Genomic DNA, 25,622 nt, shown 5'->3' on the forward strand with positions numbered 1-25,622 from the left:
TATATTATACAGTTGATGTGGCCGTGGCACATTAACATAAAGTATAAATTTAATGCAAAATTTGATAAAATTCTATGAAAATTGATTAAAATATAAGGGTGTATTAATTTAGTACAAAACATGGCAGCAAATTGTTTAAAAATTTTCGTACTTAAATCAATTTGTTGGTTTGATTTTAGTTATAAAACACACACACACAAGCGACAGAGTTGTCCAAACAATAATACTACAATTGATATAAATACATTATACATACATGGGCGTAGTCTAGAAAAATTATTACAAGAAGGGTGAATAGCAATATCTAATTTCAATCTCAGTCATAGATAGTGTTTCTTTAGCTCAAACAAGCATCAAACGTTTAAAACTACTTTCACACAGATATAGCACACCCTAACTCCTTCGCAGCCGACCCCACAAACTCGATGGGCAGCCCCGTTGCAAGCCGGCTGTGCGCTTCCCACGTCAAGCACTTCTCAATGTCAGCTTGCCAGTCAATGATGCCTATCTTGTTCAAGTACTGCTGATACCGCGGATTGTGGATTATGTTCACATCTGGTAGTTTGCTCTTTGGTTTCACCGACCCGTTGTGTAGGATTGCACGGAGAACTGAGGTGCTCAGCGCCCGGACATGAGCACTTGGGTGAGAGACGCAGCGAACTGTGGCTGAGAGGCGACACTGTGAAATACCACCAGGCGCTGTGATCAGTAACAAGCGTAGAAACACCTTCTAGTGCGTGTCTGTTTTAATAAAATCGCATTTATGCATTCGACATGAGGCCGGGTTTTGAGTACCTTCAACAGGTTTGAGAGGCCATCTGCAACTGCTAATCCTGATTCTCCCCATTCAAGCACGGCTTGAACTGCCCTCGCCGTTACTTCCAGAAGCTGTTCGATATTCGAGGAATGAGCGAGTGATATACATAAACAGACAGTACTTGGAGATGGGAATTCCTATCTAAGGAAAATTACCTCCAGCTGAGGCAAAGTGCATGCTTCTCCATCGACAAGCATCCCGTCTGTGGCACGGAGGAGGACGTCTGATGCGCTAGCAAGAATTACTAGCGACTCTGCTGCCTCGTGGTTCCTCATTAACTCGACAATCACTTTCACGATTCTCTGGTTGACTCTCCACATTTTTTGCCCAAGATCGTCGTCTTTAGCGATCCAAGGTTTCAATTCCCTTTCCGCCTGACAAACAAATAACAACACCCAGGAAAGTGACTAAACAGACGGTATGAAATTGATAAAATAAATACAACACACATGGAAACTCAGTTTAGTTGCGCGATAATAGCTATTGACTTTGGGGAACTCGACTGATATATGGGCTTTAACATCCATATGTATGCATCTTCTTAAGGGAATGCGGATTTCACTTATAAATTAGGGAAAATACAAGCAAAACAAAATCGGGACCTGAAGGACAACGGCTGTTGCAGCTTTTGCTGGTGATGCTGATACTACATTGCACAGTGCAGCCACCACCTGTAATTTTTTTAATGGAAGCATATAAACACCGTATTAGGCTTACAATTTAGCCTACAAAGAACGATTGAAAAAAATACACAACAAGGAAAAGGGAATGAAAAATGCAATTTATACCTGTCTCCATCCTTGCTGGGCAGACGTGCTCTCAGCACTTGGTTGTGTCTCGGGTGATACAATCAATTTGTGCCAAAGCAGTGAAACAACTGAAAAACACAGTTCTTGCTTTTCAGCAAGGACAGACCTCAGAAGAACATTCCCGTTGCAATTAAAACCTATATGCCTGTCCATTGTCAAGAAGTTGGCCAAATCTGAAGCATCCATAGGGAAATCCGCAATTCCTTTGTCCATTGTACATCTTCCAGCTTCGCCAGAATCAGCCTTCCTATGATTAACCAAATCTTCAGAACAGGGCAAGTCTTCACATGGGGATGAAGATGGATGTCCTGGTTCTGAGTGGCGACAGCTACCGCAATTTGCAAGCTTTTTTCCATGAAAACATGAAGACATTTCCTTCAGCGATGGCGCATGGAGTAGGTGAGCCTCTAATGGCTCTGCTTTGTTGACTATAGACGCAACAACTTTGCTGTGAATATCAATCAAATTGAAGAGGGAAGACGCCCTAGAATGAATTTCACTATCCCACTTGCATCTCACCAGGGTGGAAAGAGCACGCATGCATGCTTTTGAGCGTCTAAACAAATCAGAAACATGAGCTGCAACCATAGCAGCAGCCACTATTTCATTTGAACTGTAACTCCATGAAGTGCCAATCGAAGACGGTTTCAAAGAAAAAAGGGCCTCTAGAATAGCTAATATTCTGCGAGTGTGATCAACAGCTGAATCAATACCACTCTGCAACTGACTGGACAGGTCATTCAGTTTTGCAGGTTTAGCAATGTCAGAACCATTTCTAGCACCTAAAAGACTACTTCCTTTAGAGATCAAAGGGAAGAACTGGAGTTCACATGACAAGGCACAGACAGCAGCAATGACATAAGAATCAAATGCAGCTACGGGGCCCTGTTTCTTGCACTGTTTATTATTTTCCGATTCTCTCTCCTTCCATTCGTCTTCACCAACATGTTCGGAATGAGATTTTTCACCTTTCGGGCGCTTGCTACTGTTGGGATGCGCTTCATGGCTGACACAAACAGTTAAGACAACAAAAAGAAGGCGGGAGGCAAGCTCTACAGAAGCACACGACTCTAAGAATAGCGAGTGGACCATTGTGCGAAGCTCGGCCACAGCAAGATTCTTGGATGCAGACCCAAATATATATCTGGTTTTCCTAGTTTGTTCTCTAGAGGACTCAGGTGGGAATGTCCTCTGTAGAATTGCTTCAACGGTAGCAACAAATATTTTCATAAGACAGGTTTCAGATGGGCTTCCACGAGGAAGATATTCGAGTACTTTAAGAAGAGGAATGTACAAATTCCATGATAGTATCGGAGGCTGCAGCGGTGTTGCGACTATGATATCTGGAAGATCAACTGCAGAAGAACTTAAAGGTATCAAACCATAAGCAGCTTCCCATATCGTACAAATTCGCCATTCAACCTCTGAACCATGTGCACAAAGCATCGATGCAATCCCTTGGGCAGTAGCTTCTACTGTTGCTTCTGCTGCGGTCAATTCAAGTTGCTGAAAATAATATGCAGATGCTGGTTAAAATGAATGAATGATTTCACAAACAATATTATTTAAAGCTTGCAGTACTTCTGATCCTTTAGCAGATGAGGTACCTGCTTTCTTTCAGATGAAATATAACCACCTAGAGGCTGGTGCTGAAATTCAATGCCATCAACTTGTCTCAGTGGGGGGAAAAGTAAAGCTGGTTGAGAAAGTATTCGGAAAAGTAAGGCAGCTGCAGAATCTGCAGCAATTCCAGCTCGCATAGACATTGCAATCCCAATTGCTCGCAGAAAATGCAAGTGCATCCAATTCCTAGGGAGCTGGATCATGATAGAAAACAATCAGAACTTTCATGCAGTTAAATCAGAGACATATCTTTGTTTATTAACTTTTAAAGTCCCAACATATCTATATTCAAATTAGTCAATAAGAAATCTTTTAAACTTTATTTCTTAGATTCATTGGGCTGCAACTTCATTCATTTCCCCTAGAATTTTCAATTTTCGGAAATATATAAGAGAGGGAGAAAAAAAGAAGAGTGAGTAAAATATACCCTCATGCCTGTGGCATAGTCTTCTGCGGCTCGAAGAAGTTCCACTAGTTGTACAGCAGCATCAAGAGCATCTGGAGCCCATGAGGGAGGAGCCTCTAGAAGTCCAAGAAGCAGCCTTTGGGTGGCACTTGGACTAGCAATTGCATAATATCTAAGAGCAGAAAGGAAAAGTAACCTCATGATCGAATCCTTGTATCTTCTAAACACAATTACAGAAACTAACCTGTGAAAAAGACGTGCATAGGGCTCAAGCGCTGGCAGACCAGCGACTAGATGTTCATCCGTAGGTGTTGTTGGAGGTGGAAGCAGAAGTGCAGGAACAGCAGCTGCAGTCAAGGTAGCAGTTTCATAGCGAGAAACTTCCTCGTCACAGACACTAAGTATAACTCCAGCACCATTAGCAACAGCCCACCTCGGAGTTGATGGCATAAGCTGGGGATGCTTCCCAGATCCACGAGAAGTAGCTGAGATTTTAAGTGTAATAAATATCGTCAGAAAATAACCATGCTTCAGTTCTGCCGCAACCTAAGCAATACAAGCCACATAGTTTTAAGTAAAAAGTCGGATAGCTGTTGATGGAGTAGTATAAAGTGAACTGGACAGTGAAAGAGCAGTTAAGATTTGGGTGCAAAAGCAAAAAAATTGCAATTTGGTTAAATATGAAAATAAAAACAGACATTATTTTTCATTGATGTTCTGCATGGCCATGCCAATCACTGATATATAACAGACTTATCCGATCTGCCAAACAGCAATATCATATGGATACTAGAGCTAGCATATTTTACTAAATAGTAATAAGCCCCTTTTCCAAATGATTTTTGGAAAGTCCCAAACTTACCAAATCTATTAAACAACTCGTAAGTGAGTGTGATCAAACATTCAAGCTATTATAATGAAAAGCAACAGAATTTCTGGCAACAAGAGTAACTTATTCTATAGTTCTTTTACGGATAAGGATAAAACATTTAGTGAAAAGAATGTTCATTGACAACTTGTTGATGAAAGCTCAACTGACCAGTTATAGGCGGTTTCAGCTCTCCAGCGGCATATTTTCCCATAACACCTCCACACCTACAAAATATGTTGAAAAGGGTCAGACATGCATGTAGCTACGTTGGATTTAATTCAATGGAAGATGCATAATGAAATGAGCTACATGATCATGCATGCAACAACAGTTTATTCGTGTCACTACTTACCATCGAAAATAATCACTCCTTATACCAAGAGGCGTGGCTAGCAAAATATCAGTAATCCAGGGAGACAGTGGCCTCAGAGGTTTCCTCTCAGCCAGTGAGGGAGGTGAAGAAGAAGGTTCTCCATCTATTGACTTGCTAGTTGAAGCATGATCTCCGCTGCTACTTCTATCGGATAAATTTTCGTGGCGTTCCAACTTGTAAATTGGCCTGTTATAGTGTGTCAAAATTCTTAGTATCTCCCCGCATGCAAGGGCCCACTGCTCCGAATACTCATTCTGCAATTAAAGATGATATAATCATTGTCAAGGATCTTTTTGAGCAATTAAAATCAGTTCGAATATGAAAAAGAAATCAATGCCTTCAGGATACAATATACGGAGTAATAGAAATAGCTGATAGTGGAGAGAGAGCACACAAAATACATGAGTACATAAAATGAAATCTAAGCAAATTCAGAGTGACGGCAGGCAGTATTGTAACTTGAATGTCTCTGAGTACCTCACTGTTTGGGCAAAACAGGGAAATGAAAGAAGCAAATGGTGGACCACTTCTGTCATATTCAAGTGTGCTATCGATAATACATGAAATAATTGGAAGTAGAACAGCATGGCCATGCTCTGGATGGTGAAGAACAAAAGTTGCTGGAAAGAAGGAAAATACAAGTTAGAGTGGATCAGGAAGCAGCCTGAACTTTATATAACAATTTAACCATTATATGAAAAATACCAAGAACATCGTCAAAAAGCCTGTTCTCCTTGGATGGATACCGGCTACGGATTAGCTGCAAAACAAGCATTGTTTTAAAAAACTGTAAACATTTTGCTTTAATGAACAAACAAACTGTAAGAAAAAAAAAAGATTCTGCCCTTTGGATAGCGATAAAAAGTCATAGGGAAAATAAAATACCTCTGCTATATCATCAGCAAATTGTTCTGAGGTGAACTGCCCGAAATATTCAACATATGCAGTAATTTGAGCCTACAACAAAGTTCATAATTCACATAGGATGTTAGTATCTGAATGGAGAAAATTCACGAACTTTCGAAACAAGTGGTACGTATACAAGATCAACAGTTGTAAAATTATATGGTAATTTTAATAAAAAAATATTATACAGTAAATAGTGAAAATATTTGTTACCGAAAAGGCTTTGAAGCATTAACTAGTATGTCCTAGAAAGAGAAGGAAAATGAAAGACTGCAACTTATAATAAACATCTATTATCAGAGACAGTTGATGCTCTTATGGAAACAATTTGTAGAACAACAATTATTTAATCTGGAAATACACCTTTCGTTGTTCTACATCTTGCGGAGGCGGCCAAAATAATGAAGAGAACTGCAAATTGTCGATCCACTTCTCATTTGATGTTGCCATAATCCTATCTATTTAAGCAAGGTGCAAGCAGTGAGTAAAGCTGCAATTTCCATAAAAGCTTCTACCAATCCAGGATCAATAGACTATAATTCAGCATTTTACGAATCCAAATTAAAAGTAATAGCTCATCCAATCATCGACTATGGATGCAACAGAGCTCCAAGTTTAGAGTCAAATATTGGAAGAAATATACAGCATGCAAGCTTGCACACGAAATAATCTGAGTGTACAGAGTGCCCTGCAAGGCCAAAAAATCATAGAAGTTTGAATTAAACACTTTATTATGAGGGGGTCAAGCAACTATCACCAGCTCATAGCCAACTTCACCCAATTAGTCAAACTTTGGCACCTTAAGAAGAAGAACGTAAATTTCATCAACCAGGAGTTAGAAAGCAAGCACCATTGCACTTTTTCACTTATACCTTACTCTTTGATTTTGTATAGAGATGACATTTTTAAAAGGGAGTGTGATTTACAGATTAATCGAGCATTTCTTCTTTTTAATATTTACCAGCTTACCAATTACTCGTATAATACATATATACTTAAACTCAAAAGTTTAACATTTATGAAGAGATCAATAGTTACCCTAAAAACACCATATCAAGGAAAATGATTGTCTTTGCCTTATAGTACTAGCATTAATTAAATTTTGAAAACCCCAAATAAGTTCAATTATGATGAGGATTTACACGTAAATCATACATGTGCGTTCTGTAAATTAATTTCTTTCTAATTAAGAACCAAATATTCCTACCAACTCAATCAAATCTCCAGCAACTAAACACAAACTCTGTTAAGCAGAGAAACAATTTCTCCAATCCTCTAAAAATTAGTACTACATTTTCCAAATCTCAGTACAACTCCTCGATTTATTCTCCTATTCCTCAAAAATAAATCGCCATTTTCAGAAGCAAATCTGTGTCAATCAGTTCTGAAGCAAAGTTTCATTATATTCTCAATCATCCGAAACCTAATCCTCTCAGCGAGCTTAAATCACAGCATTTTCTACAGCTAAATCCACAAAAAAAAGTAAATCACACATCACCAACACATATAATTAAAGCAGAGCCAGGTAAAACCTTAAAACCGTACCTTGATTCAGAGCTATGGAGGATTTCAACGAAATGATTCGTGTATTGTGAGAGGAAGCTGCAGTTCCAGAGTGGTTAAATGGAGAAGATTTTCGAGGGTAGAATTTTGGGTGGAGAGAGATTAGAGAGAGAAAGCAGAGGTTAGAGAGAGAGAGGAAGAGATCTTTTAACTGGAATCTCACATATGCATACGTGGCTATGATATTTTCCTCATGCCTCAGCTAGGCCATGTGGCAGACCATGTGAATGAAGCAATGATGTGAATCAGCATGCACGTCATATGCCTTTGTTATATAGGGATCTATGGTTAAATCGGATCGCCGGTTCGATTTGAAATCGGTACGATGGTTCTAGTTTCAAGTAGGCATCGACATGCATGGTTAAATCAGATTAGCCGGTTCGGCTTGAAATAGGCAAGTCATAACTTTTTGGCCTGATCAAAATCGGCTTATTTCCTGTTACTCTGGTTATGGTTGGAATCGTAAGAAATGAAAAAAATTGAATAAGTTCACGGGAAATCATAAAGAATCGTGACAAACGGCTAAAAATCTTTGATTTTGAAACGGATTCGAAACCGTCAGTTACTGATGGAGCGCCAATAAGAAAATTCACTGCAATCTAGTTGTATTTTGAATTTTCTTTTTTATTTATCTATTCAAAATTAGGGTTAGCATCGTGACATGGTCTTTACAAATTTATACTTCATCCGTCTCAACTAAGTTGAGTCGTATTTGTCACACCCAACTCTATATGACGTAACTACTTATAGTAAATAAATTCAAAATTTAAAATAAGCAATCCACACGTCAAGTAAATAAAACACACGTATTATATGAGTTCAAAAACCAGCATTTATCAAGTACATATTTCAAAACATTCTAAACCGTAGTGGGACCCTCTCACCATTTTATATACTACACATTTATCTACATGCAAAAATAATAAGGAGGAGAAGGTTGCCAAAATGCGTCAGCCGCCGAACCTGATAACACGTGCAGTTCCTACGACCCACGTCAACCAAAAACTTCACTAATATCTTATTCCTGAAAAATAATAGTGGTTTATATAAGCCACAACTCAGTGTATATAAACCTCACCTTTAATTTCACACACAAATATCAAACACATTCTTTCACCAAAATATATCACCGGAAGTAATAAATATCATAAACAATTTAATATTCATGTGCATATGCCTCTCCGTTCTTTTCATTATTCTGTGATAGATCAAGCCTAGTATCTGTCTGGGATTTCCATTGTATACGACCTACAGGTCCCTTTTAATTATTTGACATTTCCACGAAGGTCCCTCTTTGATTTGACCTTTCCACGAAGGTCCCTCTTTGCATATTTTCTTTGACCCGCAGGTCCATTATCATTGTATATGACCCGTAGGTCTATTTCCATTATCATTGACATCAGACCCAAGGCAAAACTGTCGCATATCCCCTTCATTCCAATGATTTAAGATATTCTAATGCCACATAAAAGCATATCAATTGCACCAATCACATATCCATCTCACTTTCCACAAATAATTCCAAATAACACATAATAATATTAGGTTCACATCATACAATCTAAATATTCATTTCACTCTAACATATAGCAATCAATTGCATAACATATGTAAAATTAAAAGTGAGTGATTTATACACACATTAAAAGAGATAGATAAACTAGTTGAACACTGATTCCGTCTCATGCACTATGACCCTCAATTCTATATTTTTTTTTCTTTCGTATTTTTCTGCTCCCTTTCAAACCTAAGCTTCTTTATATATATAAATGTATATGGCGGTGTAATAGACCGACTCTTATTTAGGTACTAATTATTAAAACTATATAACAATTAATATTTATGCTAATTATTTTTGTTCTCATAATAACTTATACATATTACGGCAGGAATGATGATAATAATATATAGTTATGTGTATCCATTTGGACTAAGTTGCATTTCCAATAATTCTTGAAATTAGAAATCATGATGAGAGTTGCTAAATTCTTACACGTATCCATGCATAAAACTTTATGTATATTAAAACTAATTATACGGGTTATAAGTAGTCCTCGTATCTAGATTCCTAGTTAATCAAACTATTGCTTATGTACATATATATATATATCGAAAATAATAGTTTCATGCATTCACGTAAATAACATGCACATTTAATTTTAACTATACTAAAGCAAAATATATGTTACACACAAAATATATAATTATATTTATTTTAAAAATATTTATGATTTAAAACTAATTATATATTCAACTATCATCTTAACAACTAATATATCATCTATGACACACTTAGTATCTCTATACTAAACATGACAATATAATATGTAATGACAATAAAACATGCTAGAATGCAAAATAATGCATGTTTCGGGTTAGGGATGTCACAGTATTCCTCTTTAGGATGTCCCAATTAAGTTGAGTCATTTCCTTTTTAACAAAAATGCAAAACATCCAATCAGTCTTACTTTATTTCATCATCTGCTTTACTATTTCTTTATATTTCCTACTTTATTCTTTTCTCCTACTTTTCAACACAATTTCTTAATCTTCGTGTCCAAAAGTTTTGTCTCAACTTAGTTGGGACAGAGGGAGTATTTATCTATCAATTCTAATTTGGAGCACTTATCTATGAATTCACAAATTAGAAGGTTAGTTAGTTTAAATTCCAAGTATTATGATATATTTGCAAACTATACAAAGTTGGTGTATTTTACAACTTCAATTTAAATGTAACATGTAAAACCAGTGTTCAAATAACGGGATCAGACTGATTGATCTGACTAGTTTGGTTGCAAACCATCGTGATGTTCTTCTGAGTTGGACATAGTATTAAATAGTTGAATAGTTTTGCACGGGAAAATTGACCAAATTGGATTATTGGCTTTTATTTATGCCTCTAAAATATGAATTACATTTATATACATAATAGGATTTGTTCTTAGACAAGTAGTAGATAGGTTATGAAACGCCATGTCCGCTATTACTTTAATGGTTGAGTGATAATGCATAAAGTCAAAGGTCTCATATTCGAATATATTGTGATAAAATTTTCAAATTTATATCCATTCACCTATAAAAAAAATACTCATGTCATGACATATTATGAATAACAAGATCGAAATTTCTTCACTATATTAACTAGATTAATCTGTGTTTCTCGGCCATCACTTTCTACAATACTAGTAGTGTTAATGGGTTGACTTATTAAAATCCACTAATTTAGTATTTTATTCAAAATGGAACACTCAATACAAGTAGTCAGCGCACTTAAAATGTCAACTAGTGGAATTACACTTCATACCATGATAAGTTTAACTTTTACTTTGACTTTTTATAGTTATGCAAAATGTATTCCTTTTTTTTTGTGAGCTTATTTTAGGGTAACAATCATCTTCCTCGTGGGAAAGAAGTACTAAAAATGAATTGTACCCATCCAGTATTAGATGTGTAGTGTGAGTGAATATGATTGATTATGTTATAATTTGAACTTTAATTTGTATGGGGTTTGAAGCACCCCTTTCCAATTTTAATAGATTGTCACCCAATTTTAATAGATTGTCACAACTAAATCCAAATTATGCTGAAATATATAAATAACAAATAATATCATTGCACAAAAGCTTATATAAGATCGTCTGAGCCTAAGAAGGATTAAAATTCAAATTTCAATGTGGATGTTGATATGTCTCACGTTGAGGCACGGGGCCAGACCTAGGCACACTAGTCTAACGAGTAACGACCACCCATGCAAATTTTATCAATTGTTACATAAGGTTGTTAGTAAGTACTGTGTATTACTAGCGTGCTATATTTTCATTGATCTTTCATGTACCAAAAATATAATTTCACGTTGCCAAATCTATTCTTAAAATTAAAGTTATACTCATTTCATCGCATGCAATTTGAACCGCATCTTTTGGAAGTCTCATCGACCTGACTCATTTTCTTTTCGATAATCACCTTAAACAATATTTATATGTGTGTCACACGTACACATTTACATGTGAATCTTACTCTTATACTCCATCCGTCTCATATTACTCGCATTTTTCATTTTAGGTCCTAAATCTGAGATTGATTTTTTAGTGAACTTAAATTAGTATTTTAAATATAATGATGAATTAATTAATAAAGTAATACTTCATTAATTTTAGTATATTAATAAAATATTCTAATTTTTACTTAAAAATATAATTAAAGTAAATAGTTTAGGATGAGTCGAAATATAAAAAAAAAGTGCTAGTAACATAAAATAGAGAGGGTATAAAACTATCAAATTGGGCAAATGGATCATCAATTTTGATAGTCGCACACAAAGATCTTCTTTTATTGGACAATTTATGCTTGAATTTGACGAATCCACCCAAATTATTTAAAATTATAAATAAAATAAAAAGAGATGAATTTATATTATAATATAAAGGGGAATAGTGTGACCTAGTGGTGGGTGGAAACACGGGCAGCTGCTGCCCGATGCATAAATAAATGAGATTTTCGGTGGCTATGAATGAAACGGGCAGCTATAAAATATCTGGTCAAGTGGCTCGCCACCATGCCTTAAATATTTTTGCATCCAATAGGAATTAAGCTTTAGATATAAAGAATCTTTATTTAAATTTTCATTTGATTTTGGAAATCCCAATAATAATAATCAATTTATAAAGAGACGTGGCTCACTGCGATTCTAGTTTTATATCTTCATAAATCAGCTGTGATTTTATTTGATTTTCGTTTCTCCCAACTTTGCCCACGGTTGGTGGGGCCCACTCTCTTGGCCATAGCTCATTCTTGATTCGACATAATTTTTCATTATTAGGTATATAAATAGAATTCGTCTTTTTCAACCCATATTTTTTGAAATATGTATCAGATAAAATGGACTTTTAATGCCAAATGAAGGGACTATTAAATAAAATATGTTACGTTCAACACATGTCAACTAATATTCAATATCATAGTTATGTCTAAAGTGAAATATTATTCAATGTTTGTGACAGAACAAGTCTATGTCAACTTAGTTTCTGGAAGTTTCCATAACGCATTGAGAAGGCACCACCTAATGATATAATTGGACACGTAATGATTTACCAATTAACACTCAATTATTTAATCAAACTTCGACATATATCCACAATTAATTAAATTAAAGGAAAATTGTAATTCCAGCAAAAAATCATTCCATGTTCAAGTATGATACTACTATAAACTAATAAATAAATTGTAGTATAAGAAACTAAGAGCACCCGCAACGCGGGCCGTGGGCGTTCCGCGTTTCGTTCCTCAGGAACGAAACCGTAGCGGAACGCGTTGCGGCGCTACGTTTCGTCACGGTTCCGTGCCCATGCCGTCCCGGGTGCCGTCGGCACGAGACGCGGCACGGTCTATGCCGCCACGCGCTTCGGCGACGTGGCTCTCCCCGCGACGTGCGTGACGCCCACTCGCTGCCCCGCGAGTGGGCGTCGTCACGGTGACGCAATAATTCGATTTTTTTTTAAAAAAATCAAATTTTAAAAATAATACTTTTATTTATAAAAATTGTTTTTTATAATTAAAAACAATTTTTACAAATAAATGAATACAAGAAATTCGTAATATCCCATATATATTTGATGGACTTGCGAATTTATGAAACCATTCTTGGTTGTTTCTCTTTTATAGAGACGACCTTGAATGTTTTATGTTCCACTTTCGATGTGGGATAAAATCATCCTTGGTTGTTTCTCTTTTATAGAGACATCCTTGAATGATTTTGTCCCACATCGAAAGTGAAACATAAAACATTTAAGGATGTCTCTATAAAATTGTATTTTAAATTATGTCATTTTTTTAATGATTTTAATTATGTCTTTTTTTATTTTTTTGAATTTTAAGTTGTATTTATATTTTATGTTGTAATGTTATTTTAATTTTAATAAAGTGTGTTTGTTTTAATTGAATTGGATTGGAAATAAAAATAAAAAATGAAATTGAATGAATAGTAATTTAAGGAACGGTTAAGGAACGGATAAGAAACGGAGGGTTGCAGGTTCCGTTCCTTAGTTAAGGAATGGAGTAAAAAAGTACAGTGGGGCCCTCAAATAGTGGTTTAAGGAACGAGATAGGAACGGTATAGGAACAGCGTTGTGGATGGCCTAAGAATGAATATCACCAATTTTATTTTTTCACTATACTAGTGAAAAAAATAACACCGATGGATTAACAAATGAAATAAAAGTCGTCATAGACTAGTATTATTGTGATTATTTTCAATTTTAAATATTTCGTCATTGATATATCAATACTATTTAATAAATATATTCTTATCTATTTTATAAGATTATATATTTATTTATTCTAATTGAGAGAAAGAATCATATAAAGTGTTTAATATAATTGTTCTATTGGAGTCATATAAAATATAAATAATTTTAATAAATACATATAATTTACAAGGGGAGGAGAGTGTTATATTGTTAACTCAATACTTAATTGCTAACTTTAATTAAATAATAGCCATTAGATATTCAAATCAAGTGCCTAGATCATCAAGCCCGGAATGTCAATACGATCAACAAAAAAGTCAATAAGGGTATTAAGGTCAATTTAAAATAAATTAGTTGTAACTAACTTTTGAAAAATATCTCATAACTTTAAAACGCATATAACTTTCTCGATTTAAATTATTTTTTCGCACAACATATATCAAATTAAAGATAATTTCATAAGGATTCTAACGAGATCTCACTTGCATATGTTTCGATGTCAAAATTTGAAAAATAATTCGAAAATTTTCATAAATTTCGTCAACAATTTTATATTAATACACGACACATAATATGTCAATACAATGCTTGTACAATGTCAATATGAAATTGTATTGACATTGTCATTGTCATGTATTTCATACACTGTATTGATATTGTGTTTCTAAACCCTAAATTTGATAGTTTGCTATTATCTTTTTAATATTAAAAAATGAAAAATGAAATTACACATGACAAATTGTAGACCACAAGATTTCTAAAATCCCATGGTCTTAAATTAATTGTAGTTAGTAATTAAATGATGAGTTGGCAATTGATCACTCCCTAATTTACGAAATGTATATTTTGTACTTTGAGTAGGGCTGTCAAATCGGGTACCCGCGGGTACCCGACCTGAAATTTTTGTGGTACCCGATCCCGAAAAACCCAAAATTTGCTACTCGATACCCGATCCGAAAATAACTTCGGGTACCCGAATACCCGATTCGGGTATCCAGTCCCGAAAAATCGGGTACCCAATCCCGATTTAAAAAAAATCTTTGTTTTTTACATATTTTTCCTAAGTTCCAACCTATTAAATACTTACAAATTCCAAATTCTATAAGTTCCTAATCCTAATAACAACACAACATTCAAAGTTATAATTTTCCAATCACAATTCACAAGTTATAACAATAAAAGTTATAACATACACAATAACTATCAAAGATTCATAATTCAAAATGTCACAAGTCAATGAAGTCATAATCTCTAATCCAATCCATTATCCATAAGTAACATAAGTTCAAGTGACATAACAATATAACATAAGTCTAATAGTCAATTTGGAGAAAAAATTAACATTCTTCATCCAAAATCCATCATTCATTCATTCTTCATCCAAAATCCATCGTTCTCCATCTAAATTCAAATTGATTAATTGAGTCAAAGTCAATAAGTAAATAATAAATTGACAAATTAAATAAATCATTATTAAAATTATATATTTTTTTCGAATTTTCAGGTATTACCCGATCGGGTATCCGGTAACCCGATACCCGAAAATCCCAATAACCCAATACCCGATCCCGACCCGAAACCCGATTTTTCGGGTATCGGGTATCCAATTACCCGATTTTTTCGGGTTTGGGTATCGGGTATCCAATACCCGATATCCATTTTGACAGCCCCAATTTTAAGCTACATACGACTATTCCATTTTATCAATCTACACAAGGTATATGTCACAATTGCTAAGTTATCGTTTCACCAATAAAGTGACATACTACACCCTTTACAACAATATATTAACATCAATAGAACATAAAAAGGAATCATCTTTATTTATTGGAACCAATCTAGAATAATAATGGGTCATGGAATAAAGGGTCATTATATTTTTCTATATTAATAATTTTCAACAACATAAAAAAGGGAGTTTCAAATTTTTAAATCAAGCACAGATTGGTCAATGGACGGCCCAAAATTAACCCATAATAGAAATGTCGAAAATTTAATTAGTAATTAAAAAAAAGTGGGTCTATTATCAAATTTGATAGGTGGGTATTGATAATCTTTTGATGCTCTGAGGAGTTTAGTTATTTCGTGGTTTGATATTTCTAGTTGCTAGATATTGTATATGTGGATTGACGTTCTTCATGTGTGTCCTTTTGTAGTAGTATGTATTTTAACAATTGTTTTGACATCATTTGTGTGCGATTTAATTTGATATTTATAAATATATACGCTATTTATATTTATAAAAATAGCGTATGTAAATATGGGACCATGCGATGTACACATGGCATTGTATGAGCAGTCGAAGTCGTTGTCGGAGCCAGAGATGTGGTGGGGCCCTCTCTAAGTGTTATAGCGTTAATTAATGGTGAGCTAGTGGACAAGCTTTGGACGGTTTGAAATTTGAAAGCATGATAATACTGTATTAGGGTGATGTGATTTAGCACTAAACTTATGCTAATTAAATATCACTTGAGCCGACAAAAACCCTAGGGAAGATTTAGTGTTGCATCGAGGGGAAAGGTTTATTCATTTTTTTTTTCATGACTGAACACATAGAATAGAAGACAGCCTTTATTCAATTTTAAATAAATTATACTACTACTACTTCATAATTGAAATTATACAGATGATATACAATGAATAATCACAAATGACACTATTTATAACGTTAAAGTGTCTCGACACTTTTTCCAAAATAGTTTCATTTAAAAATATGCAAACTTATATTGGCTTTCGTGTAAAAGGGAGGTAAATTAAAAATGGGCTGAAAAATAGATCCCCCCCCCCAAGCCCAAAGGCCTAAAGGTATTAAATAAACCATGTACTTCACCTATTATTGCAAAATTTCAGGTTTCAAAAAAATGTCCCTTGATAATTTAAGGTAGTTTTCCATAGTTTGGTATTAGAGCATGGTAGAATGGAAAAAAAATGATAATAATTTGAGATATATTTGACTATTTAATTGTAAATATCAATTCAGGAATAAATGAATAAGGGGCTTGCACCAAAAAAAATCCTTATGATATATAATAATTAATTGATTAATTAATGCATAATATAGTGGAATGTTTTCAAAATGTGTTTTGATGAAAAAAGCAATTCCATTATTGCTGTTTATAGTTTAATAAAATAATCAAATTAACTTACCAAAAAAATGAACCCTTCTGTGAAAATGGCGAAGACTGTCGCCATATTTTAAAAAACAATCAAGAAGTATAAGAAAAGGCCAAAAATCTCTCTTGGTTCTTAGTTCTTACACATTACAACGTAAAACTCAAACAAATTTTACATAAATAAACAAAATACACAACACCAATAGGCAAAAACGCTCATAGGCCATACAACACCCGTAAAAAAATATAAACGACACTATAAATTATGAGGAGTTTGATGTCACTATAAATAATCACCACGGGGCGAAAAACCCGATGAGTAAGGGGCGATTTTAACACGAGTAGGGGTAGAGAAGAGACGGTATTTTATCAGCAATACAAAATTTCATGTTCTTGTTTAATCCTCAGTTGTGCTCTTGTATGAGAGAAGACTCTACTAAAATAACCAATTTAGGAGTTTCCACTGTATCTAGAGTCAGACCATTAAAGAATCATGGTGTGCGCTAACCTTTTTTCGTGTGCTAAAAATGTCAACTGTTCGAGAGTTTTACACCTTTTCATCGGCTTCAGAGGATTCTGGCGACCCTCCGTGCTTTTGCTGACTGTTTCTGGACATTGAGTGGCTGCGTCGTTCTTTGCCACCGGGTTTCGATGAGGCGTTGCCATACCAGATCATCCCAATGACAGCGATGATCATGCCAACGACTACTTGTATGTTCAGACCCTCTTTCCCGAAGAATAGGAAGCCCAGGATCAGTACAAGGATGGTCTTCATGTGGCCGAGGACTTGGAAGGAAACAGCAGTAAATCTGCCTATGCAGATGAACTGGCTGAGATTTGTTCCTACTGCAATAGTACATGACAGGATCAAGAACGCCTGAAAAGCCAAAGATTAGAGGTTATTGTATGCGACTTAGTTTGGCAATATTTGCAGCCTTTCAATGTGAGGCGAAGAGATTCAGATACACAGGAGTTTTCGTGGCAAGTTGGTAGAGGAGGGGAAACGGAATGTGTAAAAGATGGACACCGCGGTTTGCAAAGGTCATCATGTGATAAGTTACCACAGAATACGAGTTGAGAACTCTGTGACTGAAATCAAACAAAATGTGTTGTATTTTCCTATAGTCCTTACTAGAGAAAACAGTAATAAGCATAATATGCAAACTGAAGAAAATTTTACACAGAGAAGTGATACTGATAAGTAAGTTATAATACGACGATATGGGGATATTGACAGCCTATGCGGCACGGATACGGATACGCGTATCAGTATCCGAAGGATACGGATACGCGGATACGGCTCTTTCCCAAACAACCCGATACGCGGATACGTTTTAACTATTTTTTTAATAAATAATAATAGTGCATAATAAATTACAAAATAGATATTCTAATGTTATTATACAAATAAAAATAATAAAATTACAAAATATTAAAAGCTAAAGTCAATTTCTTTTATGGTCGATTACACCACATCGATTTTTTGGTTATACTTATCCATATTACCAATAATATTGATCAAAATATTTATTTATAGTTACAAAATTAGACAAAGTTAATGGAGTAATAAATTGGCCCAAAAAATGAGCCCCAAATATACTCCTTTTCCATCGTGACTACTTCTTGCCCAATTCATTCTCCCATTTCCAATTTTCTTCAATCCCTAGTTGAGGCAATAGCGGCGCCTCCCCTTTCTTCTTCTTCTTCTTCTTCTTCTTCTTCTTCATATCCGATTAACTGTCAATTTTGTTCCCAAATCGGATTGAAGTTCGTAAATTGAAAGTTGCGAAGTTCTTCGACAGAGATGGACGTTGATTTCGAAGAGGAGAACCTCAGATCTTTGCAGATAGAGGAGGATGAAGGCCCAATACGGCCCAGCTCGCGGATACGCCGAAGGATACGTATCGAATCTGAGGTTTCCCGGCCCAATACGGCCCAGCTCGCGGATACGCCCAGGATACGTATCGACGGTGTATCCGTCGCGTATCGGTATCGGATACGTATCCGATACGTGATACGGCAACAGGGTGGCGTATCGGTGTTATATAGTTGACAGCAACCAAAAATATACAATTGCGTACGGATGTAGGAATACTTACTAGAGATGGAAAATGAAATTGAAACTCATCGATTCTCTTGCTTGTCAACCAATAGTCTAGAAACGGGCCTAACAACAATAGTGATCCAGCCTGGGCTGGTGCCGTGTGTCCCAGTAGATTGAAGGAAGTAAGGGAATACTTTCTTTGAAGATAATGAACATACTGCAAATACAAATCCACAATCATATAAATGTCTTCAAATAATGCATACAAAATTAGCACAAAATAGTTAATGGAACAGCCAGAGATGGACATTCTGTTAAACAGGAAGCATATTACAGCACTCGAATATATTCTTCATTCCACATGTAACTCAATTTAAGAGGAAAATTAGATATCTGTTGGAAATTTGGAATGAATGACAATTTTACAAACCATGTACATGTAAGTAGCCACTTCGGGATTAAAATGAAACTTACATACTGTTGTAGTGCTGTGCTCCAGACTGCAACAAATGCAGCAGCAAATCCTTTGGGATTAACACTCACATCAGTAACTGTGCAGACTGCAACACCCAGGAGAACAATTAAGATGCTAAGCTTTGTGTCTCTCGAATAGCGGATCTTGTCAAACACAACTTCCAACAAGCAGGAGACAGGTATCATAGTCAGTTTTGCAATCTGAAAGTATGCAAGACATAAAGTAACCATTAGTGATCTAGTAATTGTTCATATTTCATTAAGGATGGATGAATAGTTCAGATATCAACACCTGCAAATCTACGAATACACCCGAACCACTAGTTACTCAAAAACAATGTTAACAGAAATTAATTAAATACCCCAAATTCATCTCCTCTCCCTTTTCACCTCCACAGCCCCACCATCATATCACCACTGCTACTCTGCTAGCCACCGTGTTTTTGATCCAAACAACCCAACAGCTAAATCAATACCATCCTCATGATGAGATGAAAACAGATGTACCAAAATCACCCAAGCACCACTAACAAGTATCAATTACAGCCAGAATCAAGAAATGGGTTTAAACTAATTTAGTCATTTGCATCAAAGTTATTTTCAACTATAAAATTGGTCCGGGTGTATTCATACATCTTATAAAAAAACATGCATGGCCATGGAGAAATTTCATTAACAAATACCTGGTAGAATCCCACTGAATTCCACATTAAGCTGACATTCATCCCGACAATGGAGAAATTTGCAAAGAAGATAAACTTAAGAAGCTCCGAGTATGGTAGATGAGAAGGCTGAATGTAACCCAACCATCTTAGAACAACCGTCATCAAGGTTGTGGTAGCAAAATGCAAACCAGTTAATGTTGTCGCTGCACACATGGAACTAGTTAACAAACCTTAACAGTAACTTGCATTACAATGCAACCACAATACACAGAAATTGAAAAGTAGAAGCATTTTCCATATAGAGTGATAAAATGGTTGCGATCTGCTTATAACTTGGCTCTTCATAAAGAGTATATAAAACCTTTTTGTACTTATCAAGGTGAATAACAGTGTCTAAACTTCTAGACTAGAAACAAAAGCAGCTTTGGAGCAGGAGTATTAATAAAGTTTAGTAGGAAGAAGGAAAGTTTGTCCGCTTTTACATCCAATGAGTTCACAGAAGTCTATAATTGATAATTCTTTCTAGCATCATGCTACAGGAATTTTCATCAAATATTTAATGAATAAACATGCCTCAAGCAATAGTTCAATTTTGATTACGAATGTGCATGTTAAGTCCAAATAATTCAAATTGGAAATAATTGCTCCTGATAAATGACTATAATTATACCAAAGCTGAAGCCGTAAGTAGCCATTAGTGCCTTGTTGACAATTATGATCCCAACTGAAGTGACTACATTGAACATCCATGCAGCCGCGTCAACTGCAGCCTTCTTATCAGCTTTGCTTGTTGATGGCATCTTGTTTTCTTTTATATTTTTCTTATTTGTGTCGCAAGGGGTAGATATTTACCCTGATAGGACCATAAAGTAGCAATGAAACCACCACATCCAGTCCAAGATCTCCCTCTACATACCCTGCACGGCACTGTTTCAGTCAGAAGATTTAAGCCAGTTACTAGACAATTCATTCAAATAATTACCCTAATCAAAAGTTGTAATGTGTCAAACAGTTCCAGCATAAAGAAATCTCAGATAACTTAACTTTCCGAGTCAGGAAAACAACCATTGACACAAATTTTCTACTATAAAATTAAGATAGACATGTTTATATACAGTAGTCCTTGAATCCATATTCGATCAATTTAGAGATACATTAAAAGCGAAAATGGAACAGAATCTTAAAAAAAATCAAACATATTCCATATCTTAGTGATGAGAGGCATTTATCACATAAATCAGATCACCAAATCACTCGCCATCTAAACCTCCACACTAGCAACACTATCCTAAATCAATTAGCAAATCAAGAAGAATCTATACTCTTAACTTCAACAAAGATCCTGAGATTCACATTGAATGCACAAAACATCACCCATGCTCCGCAATTCGAATTCATTCAATTCCCACCTCCATCAGATCTAATGTCTCCAAAACCCCTAAATTCTCTCAGATCGCATTCAGTCTCACAGATCTAACCACTAACCACACGGAATCACCAAATCCAGCTGAGATCGAAGCAAAATCCAGCTCCGCATTTACTTGGCAAATCACCACACACAGCAAAATTCAGTAAAATTCACGAAAACAAATTTACCTCTTTCGAATTCTGCAACGGAAAGCGTGAAATCGAGCTCACCACCAGATCCTCACGACTCTTGCATCAATAATGGCTGAACGTGTATGCATGTGATGTACTATATCTAGGTGTACGTATAGGTGTATGTATCTGCGTGTCTAGAAGAGTGAAAATTGAGGCAAGTACAAAGTGAATGAATGTTAATTTGGGGGAAAATGAGATTTGTGTTTCTAGGGTTTGACCACAAAATTATACTCCTATGAAAATGGAAATGCCAGTTAAATATGAATCACATAAATTAATAAATAATCCAACGCTGTTAAGTATAAATTCAAGCTTTTAAGAAATATTAGTAGTGAATATAGTAAGTGATATTTTCGTCAAATAATATAAATTCGAATTCTTGAAATCATTGACACGATGAAAATGCACGGTAACTATAGGTCCAACTATGATGTGTTGCAAAATTAATGGATTAGTTTAATATACGACATCTAAGTTCAGTATAATATGTCATTGGATATAAGTTTGTGCTTAATTACACTTATAAAGCCTAAAATTTAATAATTTAAGTTGGGGAAAATAATTTAGTTTTGTCAACTAATTTAATTATGGCACCTGAATTGTCACTTTCAAAGTAGTAATGGAATTTATGAATTGGATATTCTTTCTCCTTCATGCTAGTAATTGGATTAAAATAATTTGTTTTAATTGCTCATCCAAATATAGTAATTTGACTTATTTATAACTCTACCAAATGAATATTAACAAAAAGTTCAAGCAATCTAAAGATTGCGTAAAATCAGAAATTTGTATTCAATCTCTCTAAAAATGCATCTAAAGAGTCAAAATCTCACTCTCACGTTTGTTTTTTAAAATGTTCACAAACTCCTATATACAAATTTCTATTTTATAAAGATTTTAAAAGGTGAATTCTGGAATATAAAATCAAAAAATTAAAATAATATAGGAAAAATACTTTTTTTCTAACATGTGGACTTCTAGTATTTAACAAAATTATTGGTACAAAATATACTCCACTACTCTGAACTTTTACATAAGCATATGATCATGGTGTTAGAGTTCATGAGTCCGCAAATACGAGGGCAGACGCCACCAAGTTCGACAGCCGGCGGCTGGTCTGCAGCCATATGAAAAAACACACTCTATAAAGATTTTTTTGTAAGTAAGCAAGAGTTTAAACATATTATGAGGTTACGGTCAAAATGATTGTATAAGAGTCTATGCCTGCCTTATAACTTTCTGCAAGTAGAACTCTCCAAAGTGCATCTTCATGTTGTAACCACAAGGTATAGAAGTCCCTTGAGATACTCCACTATTTCCGATCCCCCCAGTTTCGAGCTTCCATATACTCTGTCTACGAATGTGATTGGGACCTATGAAAAGGTGAAATGCCATATTACAGACCGGCTTGAATCCATGCATCAATAAAAACAGAAGCAACCAAAAAGCACTTCCAATATGTAGAGCTATGCAAGAAAGGACGATTAAACATGACATACATCAGCATGTTGAAAGAAGTCAGCTGTGACAAGCTAGTATGTCAAAATCCAAGGATTAGCTCAATTTTTTCAAGGAAATCTATAAAGAAAGAATGGAAAACCAGCATGATTTTGATAATCATCCACTAAGGACTAGGTAGTCTAGAACGAGCCATAGTCCCTGTTACTCATTCTATGAAATTTGACATTCAGTTTGAAAGGCGAATTAATACAATAGTGTCTCTTCCAAGAGTGTAGGATTAAGTGTCTTCTTCCCTTCCAGATAATAAACAAACATGCAGGCATGATGAATACAGTAAAACTAGGAGTATCAATTAGTTTTTAAAGAGATGCACTAAAAATTGTGAATGCATACCTCTTCAATGTGATAACCCTTTCTTGAAGCTCTAACTATCATCTCCATCTGGAAAACGTACCCCTTACTCACACAGGAGCTTATAACATCTTCTAGCACAGATTTTTTGTAAAGCCTTTGCAACCAGAAGAAGTGCAAAACATAAATTTAGTATGACACATGAATGGGAGGAAGTAATTTGTTGCTGATGAATAGTATTAGTACCTGAATGATCCAGTCAAGTCGGATACACCTGGCCATAGAAATGTTTGTGCAAGGACATTGGCTCCCCTGCTCGTCAATTTGCGCATCAGGTTCCACCCATGAACCCCGCCGCCCTTTACATACCTAGTTCCAGTAACTATGCTCGCACCTGTCTCCATCTGCTTCCTGACCTCAAAAAGTTCTATTAATATACCAAGTTCATGAAAATCTGGTACAACTAAGCAAAAACTTACTTGATAAAGCTTGGCAGGTATTTTGGCTGTTAGAGAGAACAAAAAAAGATCAATTAACCAAATGGGATAAAGAATAATTGTAGTAAAGGCAAAAGAAAAGTACTTAAGCTTTGCAAGAGTTCAATAAAATGAAAGCTCATATATTCCAAGTCATCTTACTTGGCAAGCGACTAGCCAAAAAATTTCTTTTCTTTTTTTCGTCTTTAAGGTTTTGGGTCTGTTCACAATTTTATAAAGGGAATAGTCACGACTCTCGAGAAATGAATTTTTGACAAATCACAAAGTAGTATTTGTTTTGTTTTTCATATGACAGGTCACAACAGAAAGTTATCATACTACTATATTTTCACATGTAAACACACAAAGGACATTCCATTTTTTATAGCATCTAAGAGTGACTACATACATGGTGTGATAAGTCTGCATCCATTATGACAACAAAATTTCCAGTCGCGTATTTCAAACCGTGCACGTAGGCCGTTCCTGAAATAAAAACCTTCAGAGGGTTTACAATTATCTCTCACAATAGACATGTCAACTATACATACCTAAGCCAAGCTTCTTTGCTCTAGGTCTCAATAGCTGCATTACGAGACCAGTGTGAGTAAACAACTAAACATACAAATAAAAGACCAAGATTTGAAAATTCAGAAGCCACAGATTTAAAAAAGGAAAGTGCCCGAACATACAATGCGATCTTCCCCATATACTTCCTGTAGCTGTTTGACTATTTCCTGAGTTCCATCTGGACTCCCGTCATCAACCACTATGATCTCAAAATTCACATTGCTGATCCAAACAGAAGGCATAAACCCATTACAAAACAATATCTTACTGTTGATGCAGCACTAAAAGTTCCAATCAGACAAAAAATGTGACAAGTCTGTCTAAATGGTTTCACTAATGTTTTTTGCGATAAATTCCTAGAAATCCATTCCAGAGGAAGAACCATATTAGGAAGCTAATGGTTATAAAATAAGGATTCAGAGCTTAATTGCTAATTTGATCCCAATTATCAAGGCAATGAAAATATTATCCTCCCCTGCATCTGAAATGTTGATTAGTGTAACCAAAACGAATCTCGGATAATTGGATCATTAAAGACTGAATTTCAAATTGACTTCTGATAACTGAGCGTTCAAAATTATCCCCACAAACAGCTCAACAAAAAGAATCAAGCACAATTACCAAATTCCCAAGCAATTCACATCAAAATTGAAACAAACTGCCCGAAAAATTCACCCACCAGTGCCAATTCCAGCAAATTTCACCTTTGTCTAACTACCAATACCTAAATCATAACGATCAAAGGAGCAGATCGCAGCAACATATAATTCTATGATCCAATTCAAACATTTATCACCAACATCCGCAATCAGCTTCAACTATAGCAATCAGGATCGCATACACAGGAGAGAGAAACTCACGGGAGATGCTTGAAGATGAGGTAAACGATTAGAGCGATGTTGAGGCGCTCATTGTAGGTGGGGACAATTATGCTATACTTGTTCCCATCCGCTTTGGCTTCCATTGTATAACTCCCGATCAACACTGCTAAAACCCTAGAAATGCTCCCCAATTGCTTAATCTCGCCCTTCAATCAACGGATCTTCTCTTATAAAAAAGTTTGTATAGTTTCTTTTTCTTTAAATTTTTACTATTACTCCACTTTATAATATTGTTAGAAAGAGAGATAACTGTAAATACTAAACTTTTCTGCATTGTTTTTTTATTTTTGCAAATTTGATGTAAATTTTGAGCAATTGCAATTAAAATTTAATAATTAGTAGTTATTTAAATTAGACTCAATTTTACAAATT

The 25,622-nt window shown here is 35.2% G+C and overlaps 3 protein-coding genes across 7 annotated transcripts; all 3 read right to left on the reverse strand.

The window, feature by feature from the left end:
* Positions 1-209: 209 nt before the first annotated feature.
* On the reverse strand, positions 210-7,520 carry LOC121754948 (protein GIGANTEA-like). 2 transcript variants are annotated; one of them, XM_042150239.1, is made up of 15 exons: positions 7,351-7,520; positions 6,169-6,263; positions 5,785-5,856; positions 5,605-5,659; positions 5,377-5,519; positions 4,879-5,153; positions 4,695-4,750; positions 3,900-4,140; positions 3,677-3,827; positions 3,234-3,443; positions 1,606-3,132; positions 1,420-1,488; positions 973-1,191; positions 796-888; positions 210-679 (listed from the first exon to the last, which is right to left on the reverse strand). In XM_042150239.1, the coding sequence occupies exons 2-15, from the start codon at positions 6,253-6,255 to the stop codon at positions 374-376; spliced, it is 3,504 nt and encodes a 1,167-aa protein (XP_042006173.1). In that variant the 5' UTR covers positions 6,256-6,263; positions 7,351-7,520; the 3' UTR covers positions 210-373. The 2 variants fall into 2 exon arrangements, with proteins under 2 accessions (XP_042006173.1, XP_042006168.1); XM_042150234.1 differs by having other exon boundaries at positions 6,169-6,493; positions 7,351-7,519.
* A 9,307-nt stretch (positions 7,521-16,827) lies between these two features.
* On the reverse strand, positions 16,828-21,738 carry LOC121754963 (UDP-rhamnose/UDP-galactose transporter 6-like). 2 transcript variants are annotated; one of them, XM_042150258.1, is made up of 6 exons: positions 21,506-21,738; positions 20,580-20,836; positions 19,928-20,112; positions 19,245-19,445; positions 18,826-18,987; positions 16,828-17,603 (listed from the first exon to the last, which is right to left on the reverse strand). In XM_042150258.1, exons 2-6 carry the CDS (start codon positions 20,707-20,709, stop codon positions 17,274-17,276), a joined length of 1,008 nt encoding a protein of 335 aa, XP_042006192.1. In that variant the 5' UTR covers positions 20,710-20,836; positions 21,506-21,738; the 3' UTR covers positions 16,828-17,273. The 2 variants fall into 2 exon arrangements, with proteins under 2 accessions (XP_042006192.1, XP_042006183.1); XM_042150249.1 differs by having other exon boundaries at positions 20,580-20,826; positions 21,506-21,737.
* A 692-nt stretch (positions 21,739-22,430) lies between these two features.
* LOC121754987 (dolichol-phosphate mannosyltransferase subunit 1-like) lies at positions 22,431-25,449 on the reverse strand. Of its 3 annotated transcripts, none has more exons than XM_042150289.1 (9): positions 25,230-25,449; positions 24,492-24,591; positions 24,351-24,384; positions 24,209-24,285; positions 23,803-23,828; positions 23,570-23,734; positions 23,366-23,480; positions 22,740-22,884; positions 22,431-22,653 (listed from the first exon to the last, which is right to left on the reverse strand). In XM_042150289.1, the coding sequence occupies exons 1-8, from the start codon at positions 25,331-25,333 to the stop codon at positions 22,780-22,782; spliced, it is 726 nt and encodes a 241-aa protein (XP_042006223.1). In that variant the 5' UTR covers positions 25,334-25,449; the 3' UTR covers positions 22,431-22,653; positions 22,740-22,779. The 3 variants fall into 3 exon arrangements, with proteins under 3 accessions (XP_042006223.1, XP_042006218.1, XP_042006212.1); XM_042150284.1 differs by having other exon boundaries at positions 22,431-22,628; positions 25,230-25,448; XM_042150278.1 differs by having other exon boundaries at positions 22,431-22,884; positions 25,230-25,448.
* Positions 25,450-25,622: the final 173 nt, after the last annotated feature.

This window comes from Salvia splendens, chromosome 1, assembly GCF_004379255.2.
Source record: "Salvia splendens isolate huo1 chromosome 1, SspV2, whole genome shotgun sequence".
Taxonomy (NCBI): Eukaryota; Viridiplantae; Streptophyta; class Magnoliopsida; order Lamiales; family Lamiaceae; genus Salvia; species Salvia splendens.

Coding starts and splice junctions, on each gene's coding strand:
- LOC121754948 (XM_042150239.1), bottom strand. CDS start 6,255: ATGGCAACATCAAATGAGAAGTGGATCGACAATTTGCAGTTCTCTTCA. Junction 5,660..5,784: donor TTGCTGATGATATAGCAGAG/GTATTTTATTTT, acceptor CTTGTTTTGCAG/CTAATCCGTAGCCGGTATCC. Junction 3,444..3,676: donor ACTATGCCACAGGCATGAGG/GTATATTTTACT, acceptor ATCATGATCCAG/CTCCCTAGGAATTGGATGCA.
- LOC121754963 (XM_042150258.1), bottom strand. CDS start 20,709: ATGCCATCAACAAGCAAAGCTGATAAGAAGGCTGCAGTTGACGCGGCT. Junction 20,113..20,579: donor TACTTACGGCTTCAGCTTTG/GTATAATTATAG, acceptor CCATGTGTGCAG/CGACAACATTAACTGGTTTG. Junction 19,446..19,927: donor ATTCAGTGGGATTCTACCAG/GTATTTGTTAAT, acceptor GCATACTTTCAG/ATTGCAAAACTGACTATGAT.
- LOC121754987 (XM_042150289.1), bottom strand. CDS start 25,333: ATGGAAGCCAAAGCGGATGGGAACAAGTATAGCATAATTGTCCCCACC. Junction 24,385..24,491: donor TATATGGGGAAGATCGCATT/GTATGTTCGGGC, acceptor CTCGTAATGCAG/CTATTGAGACCTAGAGCAAA. Junction 23,481..23,569: donor GACTTGACTGGATCATTCAG/GTACTAATACTA, acceptor CTGGTTGCAAAG/GCTTTACAAAAAATCTGTGC.